General features: G+C 32.8%; 1 protein-coding gene across 1 annotated transcript; it reads left to right on the top strand.

Moving 5' to 3' along the window:
* The first annotated feature begins 432 nt into the window (after positions 1-432).
* LOC147388144 (tetrahydroberberine oxidase-like) lies at positions 433-2,167 on the top strand. Its single transcript, XM_086420793.1, has one exon. It carries the CDS (start codon positions 554-556, stop codon positions 2,165-2,167), a length of 1,614 nt encoding a protein of 537 aa, XP_086276919.1. The 5' UTR covers positions 433-553.
* Positions 2,168-23,466: the final 21,299 nt, after the last annotated feature.

Below are 23,466 nucleotides of genomic sequence, written 5' to 3'. Positions count from 1 at the left end.
AGCAAAAGAAAACTTTTTTTTTTTCTAATCGGTTGTAAGAAAACTATTCGGTCTTCTGGCATTCTAATTATAATAATAGTTAAGAAGATGAAAATAAATATATAAACAGTTTTGTAAAATAAAAATTCTTGAAAGCTTATGTATGTACACTATGGATAAATAGCTATAACTAAATAGCAAATGTGACAAGTACAATATATAAACGTTTTGATAAGAAATAAATAATTATGAAATTGGGGCATAAAAATAAAAATTAAATGGCTGGTTCAATTACTTTTGCAAAATACTCTGACGTTTTCTAACACTCCCATTAAAATGGCTTTAATGCTTGTTAACGCATGTCTTTGGGGATTGTTTTAGAGAGATTGACACCAAAATTTTTACTTACAGCATCCCAAAATGTGTGCTAGTTCTTTGCACGTAAAACATGAATTGGAGTGCTCTAAGAAAAAGTTGGTGTGGCAGTGAAAACTCTCCTATTTATCATATATATATAAGTAGGCCAACACAAATCAGATCACACCTACATTTTCAAAAGAAAAACAAAAGAAAGATGGAGTTGAAACCATTGGGCACACAGATTTTTGCACTCTTTCCTCTTCTTCTTTTACTCTCAGTATCAACAGCATTACCAAATTCAGTTAATGAAACCTTTATAGACTGCATCTCTCTCCATACTTCAAATTCAACCAAAATCTCTTCATTTCTTTTCACTCAGAATGCCTCTACCTATTCATCCATTTTGCACTCTTCCATACAAAACCTCAGATTCAATTCTTCCACCATTCCAAAACCTCAGTTTATAATCACACCTCGGAAAGAATTTCAAATCCAAGCTGCAGTTATTTGTTCTAGAAAACATGGATTGAAGATCAGAGTTCGTAGCGGGGGCCATGACTACGAAGGTCTGTCTTATATGTCCGATACACCATTTGTCATCATCGATCTTGTTCATCTAAGATCGATCCACGTCAATGTCAAAAATAGTACTGCATGGGTTCAAGCTGGTGCAACCCTTGGTGAAGTTTACTATAAAATTGCTAACAAAAGTAGGACTCTTGCTTTTGCGGCTGGGGTTTGCCCAACTATAGGTGTAGGTGGGCATATTAGTGGCGGTGGGATGGGGACCTTAATGAGAAAATATGGGCTTGCTGCCGATAACGTTGTGGATGCACGCATAGTCGATGTTAATGGAAGAATTCTTGATAGAAAATCAATGGGTGAGGATTTTTTTTGGGCTATTAGAGGAGGTGGAGGAGCGAGCTTCGGTATCATTCATTCATGGAAAATCAATTTGGTTCCTGTTCCACCAAAAGTAACTGTTTTCACTGTCCACAAAACGTTGGCACAAGGTGCAACCAAGCTTGTTGAAAGGTGGCAACAAATTGCAGATAAGTTCCATGAAAATCTATTTATTAGAATTATCGTAACATCTGTACTTAATAAGGATAAAAAAGGAGGAAAGACAGTCCAAGCTGCATTCAATTCCTTGTTTCTTGGAAGTGCAAAAGAACTTCTCCCATTGATGAATAACAGCTTTCCTGAATTGGGTTTGGAGGCTAAGGACTGTTGGGAGATGAGTTGGATTGAGACCATCTTGTATTTTAATGATGGATACCCAAAAGGGGAAACCATTGATGTTTTGATGGACAAGAATCATGTTACAAAGGGCTTCTTCAAGGCTAAATCTGACTTTGTGACGAAACCCATTTCCGAAATCGGCTTAGAAGGGATATGGAAATTCTTTTTGGAAGACAACCCCTCGGTCATGATCCTTGATCCTTATGGAGCAAGGATGAGTAAGATCTTAGAGTCTGAAACTCCATTCCCACATAGAGCAGAAATGTTGTACAACATACAGTATTTGGTGAAGTGGTACAAACAAGAAGACAACAAGTCATCCAAAAGGCATATAGACTGGATCTCGAGGCTTTACGACTACATGAGTCCTTATGTTTCCAATTGCCCAAGACGTGCATATCTCAATTACAGGGATTTGGATTTGGGTAGGAATGAGGTTGGTAATACAAGTTACTTGCAAGCAACTGCTTGGGGTAGTAAATATTTCAAGAATAATTTCAAAAGATTAGCCATTGTGAAGGGCATGGTTGATCCAAGTAATTTCTTCAGTGATGAACAGAGCATACCACCTCTTATTTTCTCATGAAGATAACAATGTAAGAGAGGCTTATGTTGTCAGTTACAATTGATATTAATAAGAGGTCTTTCTCAGTGACATTTATTTTTTTCATTCTCATTCTTAATGGATTGAGTTTTGGCACCATTTTTTTAATATATTTTTCATTCTCATGTTCAAAGCCAACTATTTGGCCAATAAGTTTTTTCCTAGAGTGCGGATCGTATGCACCTAGGGTGCATGGAGGATTGAAGCCCTTCTCCCACACCTCAATACATGTTATCTAAGTTGTAATTCAAGGAAATTTTTAAAAGGAGATATTTTAGGCGCTAATTCCTTGGATTATGGCTTACGTGGCGTGTATTGGAGTGTGGGAGGAGGTTTTAATCCTTTACCCTAGGTGCATATGATTCAAACTTGTTGTCCTATTGTTTACCCCTCCGATGAGCTCACACACATAATTAAAAGTAGATGATTGAATGATGGATATAAGTAGGTGGTGCATGGAAGTGGATGCGAGCTGGGGGGCAGTAATAAGTTCTTGGTTGATCTCGACCTCATTGCAAGGGGAAGAATCTGTGATCCAATCTCGCAATGCAAGAAGGTGATCGGTCATGATCTGCATTTTAGAGTCTTTTCCAAGCTTTAAATTCAAAATCATAACTAAAATAACCTCTCGGTTGAATCTAAATCAGAAATTCAGATTTAACTGAGAAACTCGTGAAAATTTGGAAATCGAATTTTATGGTTGTAGATCAGAATTAATGATGAAGCAATAGACTCGTTAATTTGAGAATTCATTTTGATAAATAAAATAAAATCAAGAACAAACAAATCAAAATTCGAAACATAAATTCATAATTGGATAGAAAGAGACAAGAAAATCATAAAATAAAGAACATGAGTCTTCTACAGATTTGAATGAATTCTTTTTTTTTTTTTTTAAGTAAACAAGTAGAAACATTTAGATTTTACAAAATTCTTCACTATGACCTCTCGGAATAATTCTCAAGATCTGGAGGGAGATCTTCTGATCTGGACTTTTTTTAAAAACAATAGGTCTCTCCAAAACAATAGTACAACTCCTCTATTTATCTAAATCATAGAGGGAGGAAACTTTACATATTAAGTCTTTCCTAAAAATGGTAAAAGCATGAATACTAAACAATGTCCAAAAATAACAATGTATACAGAGTGAGTGAGCTCTAAAAAAACAAGGGAAATTACAATATTCGAACGAACTAGTGAGTTGCAATCACTATATAGTGATTCCTGTCAATCAAAAATCGCTATATAGCGATTTAGGCTCGATGCCTAATTCAAATAATTATTTGAATTGCAGTTATGCTTTTTCATTGATTGATAAATCTTCGATTTTTTGGATTTCTTTGACCAATTCTTTGAATCTTGAACTCTTCAATGCCCAATTTCTCCACATACAATATTCAGAAGACTCTAATTATTCATAATGAAATCTGATTTCTAGAAAAAAAAAAAAAAAAAAAAAAACTTGATGATGATCTGTGATATGGGCCCAACTTAACATATAACAGTAAAATTCCTTTAATGCTTGTCAGCTAGAGGAACTCAAAAGAGAGCATCACATAAAATCAATCAAATCAAAAAGCAAGTTAGGCAATGGAGACACTACTTGGTTATGATCAACCAAAAAGAAATCCAATGGCCAAAAATCCACAGCCAAAAGGAGTGCGCGAACCTACCCACAATCACGTGATGCGTATGTCGAGAAAAATTGTTAAATGGAATATAAAATGATGATGTCCAAAGTGACATATCACTTTTACTCTCATGGCTCTCTGTATTCAAAGAAAGAACTCATTGTTAGACACTATCAGACAATCACTTGAAGGAAGGAGAAACCAGAATATTCGAGGATAAAGTCAGTGGATCACCTTCGGCTGATTGACAAAATAGTAGGTATGGACACCCCTAATTGAACAGGATCTCAAAATGTTCATTTCTACTCTTCTTCTATATTTTTTGTTTATGTTTTTTCTTTCTTGTATAGTGTTATTGCAATCGTAGTAGTGAATGCCCTAGGATAGAAAAGAAAGGGAAAATAAGGAAAAGGAAATAGTGACAATGGAACACAAAACCTAGAATATTGAAGACCTTAGATGTGAAAACGGAACCCTAAAATCATCCGAAAGAACAAAAAACAATAGATGAAAATAAGGGAGTAGAAAATGATATAAGAAAGTGAGGATTCGGGTTAAAAAAATGTGATCGAGACAAAAGAGTTACCCTAAGAAAATAAAGATCAAAATCATTATCAATAAAACAGTAACACCCCAAAAGTGATTTTGCGTTTGCTAGAAAGTGATTATGAAATCGCTATAATTATTGTGATATAATATCGTTATGACCTTCGGTCAAAATTTTGAACAATAGCAATATAGACAAAGCAATTTTGCGAAGTGATAACGATATCTAGTAGAGATTTAGGACACGATCCTGCAACTCACATCTTGTAGTATCATATTATATTAAACATGGACACCCCAACAAGAAATCACCAGTAAATTCTTTCATGACAAAGGCCCAAAACATCAGACAAATACTGATAATGTCATTAACATTATGTAGAGATATCCAAAAGTCCATAGAAAGAAATATCAGAAACTATGAGAAGACACAGCAGAGAAATCATTCTTCTTGGGATGCACATATCGGTTGTCGGCAAAGATAACAGTAACGCTGGAACATTGGAATGGGTAGAAGACCCAGAAATATACCATGAACCGTTGTACAAGATTTAATCAACAAATTTTCTATTTACATTAATCATAAAGCAAACATGATGGTCCTATAACAAACCTTTGTGTTCAAAAGAAATGTCATAGATTAAATCAGAAAGATACCAGTTTACTTTCTAAGACAAAGGGAAAGTAGAAACATCATCCCGGAGCTCTGTTATGTTAATAGTTGGGAATCCACATAATGGGCCAACTGGGTCAACCAAGTGTTGATGCACAACTCAATTAGAATTCGGCTAGTAAACTTGGGATTATTAGCAGCAATAGAAGTCTCGATTCTTGAAGTATATGTGAACATGCCGTTTATGCTAGGATTAACAGAGTAATGGAATTCAGGGACTCATACATTCATTACACCTGATTAAGAATTTACTTTTACGATAGAAGATGCTTCCAAGCTTGCGAGACCTCCAATTGGGAATGAAGTTCCATACGTTCCTCAAGAAAAACTTGAGGGATTGGATGCCAATAAAATCCTAAGGATAGAGGCCATGAGAAAACACATCAGAGAGCCTAGAAAAATCGAAGGGGTGATTTATCTAAGCAATTGGAGGAAAATGCATAGTAAATATCATTGTGAGGAAACTCATTTGGCAATCGTTTTGGTGTATTTCTTTTCAATTTTCGTAACACCACCCGTCTCTCCAAACTGCATCAATACCACAGTCTTTACCATCGTAACCAAAGTGTTTATAAGAAAGGATGTGTGTCTTGCCAGTCCAATGGTAGCTTAATCGTATCATGGGCTTAACAATATTTACCAAGAGATTTCGACTAAACAAGGAGTAGAACTCGTAAAATCAAGACATGGGCCTTTATGTATTTAAGAGCCTATCAACATTTTTAAGCAATAGCACCCGAGAATTAAGTCATGCCGAACACATACAGAGCATGGTGTTATGGCAATAACAAACTAGTGGATAGCGACACAGGCACATATATCGATGTGTTATGCTCGAGTAACAATATATCATGAAGGCCATACATGCAGAATGAATTCAAGGTAGAACCAATATTTGAAGAAGTAGGAGTACTTGCAAGATCATTAGTCGAATGGGTCTATGTCTACAGGATGTCAACTCTTGGTTAGATTTTGGGTATGCCGACGTATCCATTAGTTGTAAAGAAATAAAATAAAGACCCAATAGCCAGGCTAGTACTATACAATCCTCATAGGATCACTAGATAATTTGGCTATGATCAACATGTGTCGTTATAGTGGTCATATGAAAGACATAATGTAATAGAAGTAGTTATCGCTTACTTCTTTAGAGTCCCGCACAGTCGATCAAAATAGTCTCCAAAGGCCAAGAAGGTCAGATTCCTATAGGTATGAAAGGTATAACAATAACCATTGCAAATCCCATTGGACTTCAGTATAACAACTCCAAGAGAATGTTTGAGGTACAATAGGGAATACCACGAATAACAATGCAACAACCAGGAGTACAATATAGATAGATTGAGTGTCAAAAGGGAAGTATTCAACAATGCGAAATACACAAAATAGGGAGTGTGATTTCTTAGCGATTGGAAAAAACGGAGTACCAATCCGACCTGTGACTTACCAAATATGTAATGCCATGAAAATTTATTATGCATATCGAGGAATTAAGTCAATTATGTTGACCTACTTTCCTATTTAATTTTTAAAATAAATGTTAAAAATAAATTATAACATTGTCAATCTAAAATAAGGATGTGCTACAAGGGGAATTTGATATATAAAATGAATAATTCGAAAAATCTTATCATGATTATGATTGAAGAATTAGAACATTTAGTCAAAATATATAATAATCAAGATTTTATATGAAATTGTTTTGGTCAAATGAACGTTATTGTTGAGTTCAAAAGCGAAAAAAAAACGTAAGAGGTATTTTGGTCAATAGAGAAAAATCGTAAGTCGTAAGAGGTATTTTGGTTAATAGAGGTATGAAAATACTAATTTTCATGTTTAAATCCGAGTTTAATATGACAAGTTATGAAAATATTAATTTTATCAAGAAAACTTAAGTCGTAAGAGGTATTTTGATCAATAGAGGAAAATCAGTGTGGAATTTCAAAAATTTAAGATAAATAGTTCGACTTGGTTTAATATAACAGACATAAAGGAGAAAAAAATATATGAAAAAATACTAATTAATTTTTTTACTATAAATATTAAAATAAAATTTTATTTTATTTGAAGAAGTAGAGTACTTGCAAGATCACTGATTTCAAGGTAGAACCAATATTTGAAGAAGTAGGAGTACTTGCAAGATCATTAGTCGAATGGGTCTATGTCTACAGCATGTCAACTCTTGGTTAGATTTTGGGTATGCCGACGTATCCATTAGTTGTAAAGAAATAAAATAAAGACCCAATAGCCAGGCTAGTACTATACAATCCTCATAGGATCACTAGATAATTTGGCTATGATCAACATGTGTCGTTACAGTGGTCATATGAAAGACATAATGTAATAGAAGTAGTTATCACTTTCTTCTTTAGAGTCCCGCACAGTCGATCAAAATAGTCTCCAAAGGCCAAGAAGGTCAGATTCCTATAGGTATGAAAGGTATAACAATAACCATTGCAAATCCCGTTGGACTTCAGTACAACAACTCCAAGAGAATGTTTGAGGTACAATAAGGAATACCACGAATAACAATGCAACAACCAGGAGTACAATATAGATAGATTGAGTGTCAAAAGGGAAGTATTCAACAATGCGAAATACACAAAATAGGGAGTGTGATTTCTTAGCGATTGGAAAAAACGGAGTACCAATCCGACCTGTGACTTACCAAATATGTAATGCCATGAAAATTTATTATGCATATCGAGGAATTAAGTCAATTATGTTGACCTACTTTCCTATTTAATTTTTAAAATAAATGTTAAAAATAAATTGTAACATTGTCAATCTAAAATAAGGATTTGCTACAAGGGGAATTTGATATATAAAATGAATAATTCGAAAAATCTTATCATGATTATGATTGAAGAATTAGAACATTTAGTCAAAATATATAATAATCAAGATTTTATATGAAATTTTTTTGGTCAAATGAACGTTATTGTTGAGTTCAAAAGCGGAAAAAAAACGTAAGAGGTATTTTGGTCAATAGAGAAAAATCGTAAGTCGTAAGAGGTATTTTGGTTAATAGAGGTATGAAAATACTAATTTTCATGCTTAAATCCGAGTTTAATATGATAAGTTATGAAAATATTAATTTTATCAAGAAAACTTAAGTCGTAAGAGGTATTTTGATCAATAGAGGAAAATCAGTGTGGAATTTCAAAAATTTAAGATAAATAGTTCGACTTGGTTTAATATAACAGACATAATGGAGAAAAAAATATATGAAAAAATACTAATTAATTTTTTTACTATAAATATTAAAATAAAATTTTATTATAAAATTTTATTTAATTATAATTATTTATATAAGAGGAATATATTTGAAATTATTGAAGTGTTAAAGGGGTAAGGTATAATTAATATAAATATAAATATTATTATATTATATTATTTTATATTATTTATTATTTTATTATATAATATAATATTATACTATGTTATAAGTTATAAATGTATTAAACAATTTAGATAACCAGGTGTGTTCATTTAATATATTATATTATAATCTTACTTAATGTTCATTCGTACCTGCAAGAGAGAAACTGAAAAAGAGACGAGTGGGTTTTGATAGTAGATTCGTGTATGTTATCTTCAATTGAGATTTAAATGTGTTTCAGATGTAAATTAAGATCTAACACTAAAGAACAAAATATCCACGACGTCGAGATCTACGTAGTCACTACAATATTTTGTCAAATCGTTTACGATGTTAGTTACAAAAATCATTTTAATGTCGTAAGAAAGCGTAAAATCAATCTACAAAGGTAGAAAACTTATCATAATATAGTTTTCAATGAAATTTATTTTATTCCAATTTTAATAATTAGTTTCAAATTTATTATGATCTAAATTCAAAATTCATGCATTGAATTATAGAACAATTCATTTTATAGTTTTTCTTTGATATTTTTATTTTGTAAAATAAAAATAAATGAATTTAAGTGAGTGTAACCGAAAAATCAAATTGAAATAAATTGATTTTCATAGTAATTTTCGTAAAGTGTTCATTTTAAAATTGTTAAAACGTCCTATTTTGAAAGTGTATTTTCATTCGGTGATAATCTATTAAAAAAAGAAATGTTTAAATTTAAATTGGAAATCGAGAATAAAAGTTCCGATTATTTAGAATTGAAAATGAGACTCAATTGGTTGGAATCAAAAATAAGATTCTCGATTGTATCTGTTTGTATTGAGAAATTTTTAGGTTTAAAGTGCTTTTGAACACTATGTAATAATGTATGAAATGCAATTAGGATAGTAGCCATAGGATGGTATACCTACATGTTTACTGCTTTTATGATTTATTGCTTTTGATATAGTAGTACATATTTATAATTCTAAAATACCTGGAAAGATCATCACACTTACAAATTTATTTTAATTTATTCCAAATGAAACATATATATATATATATTCATTAAAGGGATAATGAATGCCTATACAATTAATTTCGAAAATAACCAATTAATTTAGAATAATAGGGATTTTATACTCTCTCTAGTAGTATGAGAACCACTTAAGAATATCATTGTATCTACTACTAAGAAAATTCATATCTTATCTTTATTGAAAAATAACAAATTATACTGTAAATATGATTTATGTTAGAAATTAGAAAAAAATTTCAAGAGAAATGAAATGCCTCAGAACCCTATTCTGATCATCGAAATTTTTGATGTTTGAAGCATAAATTTTATGTGACCCTTATTTATCTCCTAAAATTTCTAATATATCATCGTTACAGTTGATTACGTATCAAAATGGTTAGAAGTTGTAGCATATAAAACAAATAATCACAAGGTGGTAATCAACTTTATCGAGGAGACCATCTTAGTAAGATTTGGTACTCCACGAACTATCAAAAGTGATGGTGACTTGTATTTTGACAATAAATTCTTTGCATCATTGATGAGGAAATACTTCATAACTCATAAAATTCAACACTTATCATCCATAAACATGTGGACAGGTAGAGATTTCTAACAGGGAAATCGAGATCATTCTGGAGAAAACAGTCAATTATTTACAGAAAGATTGGTTTTTGAGATTAAATAACGCATTATAGGCTTATTAAACTACTTTTAAAACACCAACAGGGATGTCTCCCTACCGATAAATTTTTTGCAAGACCTGTTATCTCCTTGTAGAACTTAAGCATCGAGCATATTAGACAATCAAGTGTCTCAACTTTGATCTCGATAAAGTGGGTGAACATTGCAAGTTACAACTTGATAAATTAGAAAATATCAGAAATGATTCTTATGATTGTATTAAACGCTACAAAGAGCGTACAAAATTGTATCACAACAAGCACATTCTTTGACGAAATTTCGAACCTGGTCAAAGAGTTTTGTTGTACAACAATAGATTTCACTTTTTTTTTAAGAAAATTAAAATCTCGTTGGACTGGTCTTTTTATCATCCAAACAGTTTACCACCACGGTGCTGTTGAAGTCCTTTATCCTAAGAACAGATCCACTTTTAAAGTGAATGGCTAGCGTCTCAAACCATATTTCGAATGTGTACCCCCAAAGGAAGTTCTTCTCCTCGATGAGACGATTTATCATATATTATCCGATATTATTCGAATTCTAATAGGATATTATCCGATATCCGATAGGATAATCGGATTTGAATTTAGATAGAATTTTAGAACATCTGTCGGATTCGAATTCAAATTCGGATATCAAATAAAATTTTTGGATTTGGATTCAGATATTATTATAATCGAACCGATAAGCATCCGTTGATAACCCTAGTAGTACCTATGGCTTCTTCTAATTGAACTATTTTTTAGGAGTCTATTTTTGGTCCTCATTTTCAAGGCATCAACGGGTCGTGGTTTCACATAACCATTGTCAAGTAAAGGTGGAGCAATTTGCTCTACATCGATTTTAAAGTTTATTACAAGGAACTGGTGAGAGAATGTTATGATTCTGTGGTTTCGAGCAATCTCATTATTCCATTACTTACAATTGAGTTCCATGGCATCACATTCACCATTGGTTTTGAAAATATAAACGTGATCTTAGGAATTACGATGTCGAGGATGGAACTTGCCAGATGCATCATCCTTTTGAATTCTTTGTGACATAATTGGGTCTTGAGTCACAACGCATCAGCAAGAGGAGTGGAGGCTATTATCGAAAAGCTTTAGAGCTAATCAGTATCTTTGTTGGCGATGGGTGGCATCTAACATCTTGGGGAGCAGAACAATACTTTATTTTTCGTAAAACACATGTACATCATGCATGTGATCTAGACCAAGGATCTGACTTTTTTGCGTGTCTCGTATCATCTTAAAGAATCTGATCGATGCATACGTCAAGCTGAAGAAGGGTCATTCACTACTTTTCCCACACTTAGTTTGTTAGATTTTTTAGAAGCGAATGGGAGTGCCAATGGCAGTGCTAGCACCCCAAGGCAAAATGGTCCAACTTTTGGAATTTAAGGATGCATTGTCTTTTGTAGAGTGTGCCTTAGGTTTATAGCAACTGATACTAAAGCATTTTGAGGAGCACGAAAGCCCTTATGGTTATTAGCGTCCAGGATAAGAATTTGATAAGGTTGGAGCAAGCGAAGTTAGATCGTCTAATCCAAATTTTTAGGACACATCCTTCTTGGATGATGTCAAGTCACGTTCCTTGTAAAAGGCATTTACAAAAAATTTCAAGAGGATGGGTAAGTTGTATAAAAGATAGAATACTTTAAAACAATGACTTAATGTAGTTGAACAATACGAGAGAGTATGAGAATTCAAAACAGTCACTCTTAGAGACAGATCTCGTAAGGATTAGACACTTGAGTAGATATTTTCATTAGGAGTTTTTATTTAGTTTTTATGTTATTAGGTTTATTTTACCTTGTTAAGTAGTTATTTTTGTTTTATCTGAATACTGTATTATTCATGTTTTGTTCCCAAAACAATTTCTTATAGCAATATTTTTCAGAAATTATTTTTTTTTCATAATTATTGTCTTATGCGAGTTTATGCATTGTAGGTTGAAAATACTGGTCTGTGTTTTTAGACATAGCTTAGGAATTAATTACCTAATCTATGATCACAGTATCTTTCGTAGTATTTCTGGCATCATACAATATGATCACGATTAATACGGTAGATACAATTGATGTTACGACAGTGGTGAGGGGTGTGTTGTCTCGCTTCAAGAGACATTGTGTAATATCACAAGACTGTAGGATCATTTTTAGGTGCTATCTAACCCAATTCATTTCTTTTTGTCAATTTCAGTTTAGCATTTGCAAATGCATGCTAAAATATTGAGGACAATCTTATGTTTATGTTTGGGGGTGTAGGGTCAGATTACTACCTATTTTCTATTCAAAAATCATAAAAATTTAAAAATTTCAAAAAATATTTTGAATCTTTTGTTATATTTTGTTCAAGATCCTAACTTTTATCTTTAAGCACTTAGTAAAATTACTATATCAGTCATTGGCTGGAAGCTTTGATCTGGAGTCTCCATTCGTGTTTCTCTTAGGCAAAAGTTAAAACAAAGTTATCTTTTGTTTATAGTGACTTCTAATAAGGTTACCAAGTTAAATTGAGTAAACTTGTTACCTTCTTTCTACCTAAAGTATAAGAAAAAATCAGGTTTGATGAACTTTGACTTCCTTATTCATTTTGTTGGCTGATTAAAAGAAAACATAATCGGGTTGAATATGTCTTGAACAACAACCATTGAATTAGACTGGGTACCTTGAAAAGGGCTACCTACGTTTCTAAAAAAAGTGAAAAATGAGTTTTAAAAAAAAAGAAAAAGAGCAAGAAAGAAATAAAAAGATTCCTTGAAGCGAAAAAGAAAGAAATATTCAAGAGAATCAAATTATAAAAGTTTAGAGTTTAAATAAGGTGAAAGCCATCAAATGTAAAAAAATGTGAATATGCTAGAATATCACAGATAAAGCCCTTTAGAGGTATTAAAGTGAACATCCACACTTCTCACTACCCCAGATAGGATGTTAAATTTAGAATTAAATCCTAAGTTAATCCAAGTATTTCGAATTAGTTAGAAGGTTTAAATTCACTCTAGGAAATCGAATCTCTAAAGTTTTTAATTTAGAATCACTATATCTTTAAGGTCAACCTAAGTCTAAGTTTTGTCATATAGGCATAATAGTTGAGACTACATACCAAGTATTACTTCTAAATGACTGATAAATCTTAAAAGAACTTGTGTTTTTAGATATTTGTGTTGATTTTGATCATTATTACTTCAAAAGTTATTTCGAATTTTGTGGGTATATTCTTTGGAAACTCTCATGAGTCAAACTCGTCCACTAGGGGTAACCTAGTAGTTAAGCGCTTGCTGCATTTCGCTAAATGCAGTTGAGATGCTCGCAAAAATTGTAAATTTATTTTTTGGGGGACTAAAAAAAGGTAAGTTTGGGGATGTGATCAGTGTATCAAAATACTAAATTATCGACACTTTTCTTAAGCATTTATCTCGATTTTTAACCTTATTTCGTTAGTTTAGATGAATAAGTATATTAAGCCTCAAATTATCACATTTCATGTTATACCATCTTAATTAGGCTTAATTACACAAAATAATTGTAAATATCGAAAAATTGATCGTATGTGTTCACTGTACAAGTAAATGATCAACTCATCCATATAGAGACCACATCACTTAAGAAAGAATTTGTTAATTCCATATTTTTCAATTCCAAGACATATGTTGAGTGTCGGATCGATTTACCATTGAAGACTAATGAAGACTCCGGTAAAGTTGGTCAATCGCACATGTCTCGACAAAAATCTCTAATATGTGTACACGAAACCTAAAAGGTAATGAGACCACCTAAGACCATTCCCCAACATGTAGATGAGTGATAAGTCAACCTGTAGTGATTAGGGAAACTCATTCTTCGACCCATTCTCTCATTGGATTTTTCAGGAATCGAAAATGGTCACAGAAGGAACATTAGAGATTTGACCACCCTAAACCCATTTTTTATCCTTGGTGTCTTTTTGGTGACATTATATAGGTAATATCTAGTATACCTTCAAATCGTTTTGACATCGGCCTTTTCGAAAGTTCGATTTAATTCGAAAAGGGAAAAAAGGGTATTTTGATTATTTAACTTATTTATTCCATGATCCACTCCTTGATGGTAATTTGGGGATGTTCTATATAGTACGATCTATCAGATCTTCGAACGGCATTTGAAACGTAGTTACCGTTTAAAAGATATGGCCAAAATACCCCCCCAAATGGCATTTCTATAATTTATCTGGTGGTACCGGTAGCAACAACCATTTATAACCAGTAGGAGACTTTTAAAAACCGGTTCTACGGGTATAGCTGTTGAGAGTAAGAAAACGATTTTAAAAAGAGATTTTTGACTGATTTCTCTTATGGTTCTTCCTCTAAAGAAAATCCACACCTCATTTCCATTTTCCCATGCTTCCTCTCAGTTTGAATAGGCTCTACACTTAGTTGAACAACCTTGAACCCAAGCCTCTTCAATGGTGAACCTCTTCATCCAACTTCATCCCTACTTGTGCATACATTGATGAATCCAAAGAATATTGGAGCATCTATTTGAAGCAAGGAGTACATCAAGATGAAGATGACTCTCTCAAGGACGTGAAGAACTCAAAGCAACAACTTGGTAGATCAATCCATTAAGTCTAGTCCTTGTGAGTATTTCTTTTGTTAAATTTCTTTTTCTTTAACAAAAAGAGTTTCTTGATTCCATCCCAAAATCAAGCTCTTGAGAAGAGTTGAGGACTTTAATCAAGAGAACAAGATTCTAAGTTTTTCAAAGAACAAAACTTAGAGTTTGAATGAAGTGGTACCTCATTTGGACAAATAGGTTTGGAGATTCTACCGATAGAAAAATTTCACTTCGAGAGAAAGTCATTCTCTCAATCTTAAGGTTTAGAATTTTTCATAGGCTTAAAAAATTATGTATAAGATTTTGAGGTGAACCATAAACCTCTATTTTAATAGTAGAACCCAAGTTAAATTAATCATGTGCATGTCCATCATCGTAGCATAATCGAGACATAATCTTACTTCAAGGGGTGATATTAAAACAAAAATTTTAATTTACCTATTCACCCCCCTCTAGGTTTAGACACGATACAAAGCCTGTAATTTCATAGTGCACTACAATTAGGAAGTCAGATCAAACATCGATTCAAAAGATGATATCTTAATATTTTCAGAGCAATGTGACGCAGTCAACTCTCAATGTAGCATAGTCCACCTCGGTTAGATCGTCCTAAAATTTCTCCATGTTCCTTCACACAAGAGATTATACGCAAGAATGACGGTGGCTATATTTGGGTCATTCAAGAATACCTCAAGTTTATAAATAGATCAATTTTCCAATTTAGAAAAGGTCCTTAGGCTCTTGTATGTTCTCTTCTTCTTCTCTAATGCCTTTGGCATTTTCTCTGTAATTTTCATTTTGTAGTTAGGTTTTAATTCAACAAGTTCTGTAATTTCTCAAGGAGATGGTGTATCTTGGTTATCATGAATAGAAGTGTTATTTTTTTCTCTTGTATCCTTACCATGGCTATAGGCTAGACTCCTTCCATTAGTGAGAGGAGGAAGAATAGGAGCAAGCTTTAATCTTGTGTTATTTATTTATCCTTCTGTATTCTTTATAATGTTTATAAGATTCACTTCAAGGTTTTATCCAACTCTAATAAATCAAAACTTTAGTTGAATCTCTACACCTTATATGCTTGACTTAAATGTTCTATGCTTAGATAAGATCAAGATAAAATATGCTTAAATTATATTCCACACATCATTAAATGAAGGATTCCTAACTATAGTGTTTTCTCAAAAGCTTCATGCCATATCTTCCAATTCAAGGAGCTCACACCAAGCCTTTGTGGTTGATTGCAAAGAAAGATAAACTCAAATATAATTTTATATGTTAATTGTGACGCCCCGCCAAACACTAACACAAATCCCAAGGCCAAATCCCAAGGTACTAGGTGGCACCTCAAAATTTGGGCATGGCTCTCTCTGTTTATGTTAGGATTCCACGGAACTCAAAAATACTGAAATCTAATATACAACAAATTCTAATATATAAAAAGGCAACACGAAAATAACAGCGGAAGATTGAAAATATCTAACACATGAGTATATCAGAGTGCGGAAGTTTCACAATATACAGGATTTCAAAAAGTACTCTCACTCTAACATAAGCCTAACACTCAACTCCAAAATCTACATATATCTTGGACGAAACTGACATCACTAAGGGGTGTAGCCCTAGTGCTCACCAAGTAATAGACTCTGATCGTCGATCTGACCGACCAGATACTCCTCATGTAACGACTCTGCACCTGTCTCGATAACTGCAAGTGTTGAAACTAAAAAAAAATAGGAAGGAAAGGGTGAGTAACGTTGGTTACCCAGTAAGTCCACAACCAATTCCCACTAATAACCTTCCCTAAACATGGTCGAGTAAGCATGCTGAACAGTTTAATATATGCAAAGTTTTACAAGAGAAAATACGATTAACTGGTACATATAGCCAAGGATGAGCAGCTAAACAGTTTAAAAGTTTACATCACATCAATCATCAGTACTCATTATACATTTTTCATCTTATGCAAATATAGTTGACAACATTGAAATAGTAGACATGCTTCTCAGTTTATAATTCGAAATATAACAACATATATATAGTACAATTGGTGGAGTATTGGAATTAAAGAGTTGGGATTCACGACTGGATCGCTCCCAGTCGGGACATGATATTCCTCAATAACATCGTAGTTCCTTATTTTGTGGCTGGTCGCTGTTTACCACACTTACGGGACATTTATCCGGCTCAGGCTGGTCGTTTGACTTAACCGTAAGCAATGGGTCTCTTTTCGATGTGTTAGAACGTTCGACTATTACTAGATTATTAGTGATCACTGACTAATCATCTTCGTCTATGCCTATCAGGCGTGCATGTGATTCCCAAAATAACACTCCACTCGTATACGACCACCTTTACAATACAAGTTCACTAGTAAAGATAAGAAAGGAATGGACCCGGATTCCAATTGTGACTCCACTCTCATACACGTCCCATACTACGTATGAGCTTGGTGGTCCCTACCATACATCCCAGGATAGTACATATCTCCGGATGATGTGATGCACTATCCCTTCAGGCATTCACAGACCCTTTAACAGCTCACAAAATAACTATATATATATATATATTGATTTTCATTTAAAACAAAAGAGAAATTAACAGAACAGGGTTGAGAATGGATATCCAGTTCCTACCATGCAACTGTGGCCACCCAGCCTAAAATAAATAACAGTACTCGAAGCCTCTGTGCCAACATAAATTTAAATAAACATGCAACCCTTTCACCAACCTACATACAACATACAATGTAAAATGTAGATATCACCCCTCGGTATGATTCTGACATTTACCGATGCATCCCTTTCTCATTATACCGTATTTTTACTTCTCGACTTTTTGAACAAAGTATTTCTTTTTCAAGCTTGCAAAATCACTTTTATCATTCGATTGAAAACTATCCAATTTTTTTTGTTAAAATAGGGTCCCAATAAGTATGCGAAGGCAAACTGCCAAAATTGGGAAAATCGATGAAAATTTGGCTAAGTGTCGGAAACTCAATTTTTCAAAGTTGTCCAAATTGAAAACGGGTTTTTGTAAATGAAGGCCCACGATAATATAAGAAGAGCCATGTAATTTTGTAACCTAATTCAAAGAAATGCAAAAGGTATCACGTGAATTTTTAAAACATTCCCGTCGTGATGAAAATTTGTTTATTTTTTTTCCGCTTCGTTTGAAGGAGTTACGGGGGCCATAAGTAGTCGATTTGGCATGTTAAAAGCATGAGGAATCCAAAAACAATATCAGAAAAAAAATTTAGGCACTTTTTAATTTTCACGGTGGCTCACGGTAGCACCGTGCCTAGAGCACGGCAGCTCACGGTGGCACTGTGACTATTCACAGTGGAACCGACAGAAACTTCGTTTTTGTGAATTTTCTGATTTTTCTTCTTCATTTTTTCGAGTTTTTCACTCTTTTTTTATTCTACTAACCCATCTACAAATTAAACATTTAAACTACGATAAAACACATCAAACATAACTATTTCTAGCATGAATTTGAAGTAAATTAAGCGACATTCTATAAATTTAAAACATACAAAAGTTTCGAAAGATCCCTAAATGCAATTTTTCGAAATCTATGGTTATTAATAAGAATTGAGAGTCCCTTACTTGGTTGTGGTTGTTGGACACGATAAGCTAGCTTGAAAATGAAGGAGTGGTGGTCCGGAACATCGAATTTGGTGGAACTTGAATGCCAAACGAATCGGTTTGGTTGCAAAACCCTCGATGGAAGCGTTCTTCCCCTTTCTAACGACAAACAACGACTCTTCTACGATTTAGATGAGGTTCCAAGTGGTTATAAATAAACCCACTTACTGATTTTTTGTGGGAGACTAAGAGAACGAAAAGAAAATGAAGGTTAAATGGGGTGAGCACGTGGAGCTCGGACTCGCTTGTGATAGATCTTGATGGGAATGATTCAAACCCTAGGTTTGGAAAAGTAGCTGAGTTGAGTTCTTTAGAAAAGAATGAAGAAGTGAAATGAAATAAAAGAAAGTAAGTTTTCTTTTATAAGAGGGCTGAGGGCATTTTTGTATTTTTCCTTCGTTTACATTTTCGACAAAATCTTGACCATTCGAACTCGAAAAATGACAAATGAATATTCCATTTCTTAATTTTTCATTGTGGACCTAATGGTGTTGTCTAATTTTTCTAATTCTTACTCTAACAAAATTTCACTATTTTGGGTCCCACTTAACGTGAAATTCGAGGATTTTATAACTTTTTCATCCGAACTCGAATTCGAGCTTGCTTACAGGCTAAAGTATATATTTTGACTTCTTTAAATCCAATGGCGGAGTCAATTTTCATTAAAAATGATCGGAACAATATCTGAGTGTTTTACTCTAATTTTCTTCTTTGGTATTTTCCTCGAATTATCACCATTTGATTTCTTCGAGATACGAGTTAAAAATCCGGGGTGTTACATTAATCCTAGCTTAGTCTAATCATTAATGCATGTTTTATCTACTTTGTTTAGTTTGTATAATTTTCTCTTCTGTTGTTTTAATTTTCGCAATATTTTACTTTCCATGTTTCACAAAATATAAAAACAAGTTTGAATTACAACTTAGATTAACTTCATTTCTTGCTAACTTGGTAACATCCCCCTTTTCTCTTGGGTTTAATCCCTCACTTACCCACAAGCTAAGGAGAGTATAAATATTAACTTCTGATGAGATGACAACGACAAAATCATTGACGAGCTCTACAACCTTATGATCCTCGATCCTAGTTTCTCTTTTACTCTTTCCGTTTTTCATAAAAAAAAATAGTGAATGGGTTTTGACACATTCTATTCAAGATTTTATCTATTTAGAGCAAGATCAATCCTCCATTGTAGAAGGAAGAGGGAGTGCCATCATCAAGATTTTTGAAACTACCCGATCATTTCGCATCCAAGCCCGTCCAACCTTGACTTTTGTGATGTCTCGCCTCGATTTCTGTACTATCTTATCGTAAAATTCTTTTTATTTATTTTAAATTCACGCAAAGACCTTCATATTTGATGTGTTTTTATCATTTTTTTTAATAAGTTATATGTGGGTGGGATAATGGATCAAAAAATCGGTGAAGAAATCAAAAAAATAGGGATGAAAATTCAAATTTTTGCGCAAATATTAAAATATTTAAATAAATGTTCTCTTTAATTTTTACTTTCTATTTACTTCAAGTTATTTAATTAAATTATGAATTTACCCCTCATTTGAAAACATTGGGAATGGTTTCAAAATCCAAATCTCAAATGATTAAAATGTAATTTTTTTTCCAAGAACAAAATGTAAATTTCGACATTTTCGTCAGATTTTTAAATCTGAATATCTTTTGCGTTACTTTAAATTGAGCTATAAAAATTACAAGATGTAATTACTTTTATTCAAGGCTTTCATTTTCAAAAACTCATTTTCAATTTAAAGAACTTTGAAAAATCATTTTTCTGATACTAAGTCAAATTTCCACCAACTTATTATAGTTTTGATAGTTTGGTTCTGCGCATTTGTTGGGACCCCATTTGGATTAAATTATGATAGTTTTTCAATTGAATTTTCAAATGAATTTTAAGGTATAGAAAATTATTTCATATTCAATAAACTCATATTAAGTTGATGAATATCAAAAAATGATTTTTGTGTTCGAAAAGTAGAAAAATAAACATACCAGAAAAACGGATGAAACGATAAAATGTCAGAATCATACCTAAAGGGTGATGTCTACATTTTTACATTATTACATTATTGTATTGTATCTGCATTGGTAAACAGATATCCAGGGGTAATGACTTTCGGTTGCAGGTTTATTTACTTTTTGTTAGCGCTGGTTTAATGTTTATACTGTTATTTAAATTAGGTTGAGTGGCCACAATTGCATGGTAGTAAACTGGATATCCATTCTCAACTATATAATGTTAATTTCTTACTTGTTTTTAAAGAAAAATTATTTATATACGTAGTTATTTTTTGAACTATTAAAGAGCTTGTGAATACTTGAAGGGATAGTCCATCATATCATCCGAAGTGATGTACTATCCTAGGATGTACGGTAGGGACAACCAAGCTCATACGTGGTATAGGATGCATATGAGAGTGGACACACAATTGGAATCTAGGTTTATTCATTTCTATTTTTACCAATGAACTTGTAATGTAAAGGTGGTCGTACACGAATGGGGATGTATAATGGGAATCACATGCACGTCTGATAAATATAGACGAAGATGATTGGTCAGTGATCACTAGCAATCTAGAGTAATCAAACATTCTAACACATTGAAAAGAGACCATTGGTTATGGTCACGTCAAACGGCCAACCTGAGTAGGTTAAATGGTCCGCCAACCGTGGTAATATAGCAACCAGCCACAAAACCAGTAAATAAAATCAGTAAAGGATTAGAACATCATGTCCTAATTGGGAATGATTCAGTTGTAGAATCTCAACTCTAATTTCACTACTCCACCATTGTGTATAATGTATCTATTGCTCTATTTTGAATTATAAACTGAAAAACATGTTTACTATTTCAATGTTATGAGTTAGAATTATATAAAAAGATAATGTTATATTATAAGTATTGTCACTTGTTGTAATGTGAATTTTAACTATTTAGTTGGGCATCCTTGACTATATGTACCAGTTAATTGTAATTTGTCTTCTAAAACTATACATGTATTGAAATAATTGAGAATGCTTACTCGTTCATGCTAGGAGAGGTTATTAGTGGAAATTATTTGTTTACCTACTAGGTAACCATTATTACTCGTCATTTCCTTCTTGTTTTTATAGTTTTAGAGCCTGATGTTGTCAAGACAGGCATGGAGTCGACGAATGAGGAGCATCTGATTGGTCATATAGACGATTAGAATCCACTACTTAGTCAGCGCTAGGATTATATCTAGTCGTATTAGTCCGTGCAGGTTGTATATAGATTTTAGGGTCGAGAATTAGGACTTTGTTAGCGATAAGACATTTTTATAATCCTATATATTTTTGCTCTTTCCGTACTCTGATCTATCTTTGCGTTGCTCGATGTTTACAATCTTCTGCTGCTTGTATGCATAATAAGATTGATTGTATATATATTATTTTCATTTGAAAACAAAAAAGAAATTAACAATACAAGGTTGAAAATAGATATCCAGTTTCCTACCATGCAAGTGTGGCTACCCGACCTAAAATAAATAACAGAACGAAAAAGTAAATAGCGCATCGCGCTAACAGAAAGTAAATAAACATACAACCAGTAACATTATCCTGGATATCCGTTCACCAACCTACACACAACACAACAATGTAAAATGCAGACATCACCCTTCAGGTGTGACTCTGACATTTTACCATTTCATACTATTTTTTCTATTTTTACCATTTTTAATCTTTCAAATAAAATATCCACTTTCTGATATTCATCAACTCAATTTGAGTTCATTAAATATTAAATCATTTTTCCAACTATGAAATTCAATTTTTTCAATAACATTGAAAAAGTACCAAAACTTATATCAAAACGGGATCCGAGCGATGCACAGGACCCAACTGATGGAAATAACCGGTGAAATATCCTACCCACATATAATTTGTTATAAAATAAGATAAAACATATCAAATATGCAAGTTCTGACGTGAATTTGAAATAACCAGTAAAATTCTAAATTTTTGGAAACACACCACAAATTTTTAATAAAATCCTAAATGCAATTTTCACAATCTACGATTACTAATAGAAATTGAAAGTTCCATACAATCTCTAGGCGATGGAATTGAAACACGTATGCAGAAATAGAGGCAATTGGCACAGAAATTGAGATGATTTGAACTTCAAGATGATTGATTTTTTATTCTAAATCGGTGGTTTCGAAGATCTCGACGCCATCGTCCTTTCTCCCTTCTATGACGGAAGACGGTTTGATCCCGAAACGGATGAAATCCGATAATTTTTGACAATACGGGATAAAAAAAAAAGATGAAACGAAGAGATCTTAGGTGGATTTAGTAGATGTCGAGACTGTGGATATTTTTTCCTTCTACGTCGGTCGTCGAAGGCGAACCATTTGCAACAAATTAGAGGTTGAAGTTTTGAAGAAAAATGAAATTTTCGTCAAAATTTCGTTGGCTGGTTTTTGACGGGTTGGGGATGATGAAGAATAAAAAAAATTAAAAATTTTATTTATATAAAGTTTTGGGACGAAATCGGTATTTTACTTATTGTTTTGATTGACAATAACTTGACCGTCCGGACTCTAAAAGTGACAAATGAATACTCTATTTCGTCTAATTTTTCATTCCAGATCTAATGGTGTGATCAATTTCTATAAATTCTATCTTTAACAAAATTTTACATTTTGACCTGAGGTGACCCCTAAAATTGACGTCATTTTCGTTTTTGACGATAATTCAACTTTCTGTGCTCCAAAAATGATAAATAAATAGTTCATATTTAATAATTTTTCGTTATAAATCCAATGATATGATCGAATCTTAAAAATTCTTGTTCTAGTAAAAAGTCATTATTTTAGCCTGATCCGACTCAATAATCGAGGATTTTGTAATTTTTTTTGTTCGAACTCGCATTTGAGCGTGTTTACGGGTTAAAGTATGTTTTTCGATCATTTTGAATCTAATAATGATATCAGATTCCATTAAAAAAATCAAAAACATCCTAAAGTTTACCCCTAAGTTGCACTTTCAGGATTTTCTCAAAATTCTATCATTTATTTTTCCTCGAGATACGAATCAAAAACTCAAGGTTTTATACTAATTGCAACAACAACAAAATTAGTGATCAAG

The sequence above is a fragment of the Akebia trifoliata genome, chromosome 13 (genome assembly GCF_017979445.1).
Source record: "Akebia trifoliata isolate Shusen 1 chromosome 13, ASM1797944v1, whole genome shotgun sequence".
Classification (NCBI taxonomy): Eukaryota; Viridiplantae; Streptophyta; class Magnoliopsida; order Ranunculales; family Lardizabalaceae; genus Akebia; species Akebia trifoliata.
The sequence above is the reverse complement of the archived record's forward strand: the minus strand, read 5'-3'. Positions and strand labels throughout refer to the sequence as shown.

Coding starts and splice junctions, on each gene's coding strand:
- LOC147388144 (XM_086420793.1), top strand. CDS start 554: ATGGAGTTGAAACCATTGGGCACACAGATTTTTGCACTCTTTCCTCTT.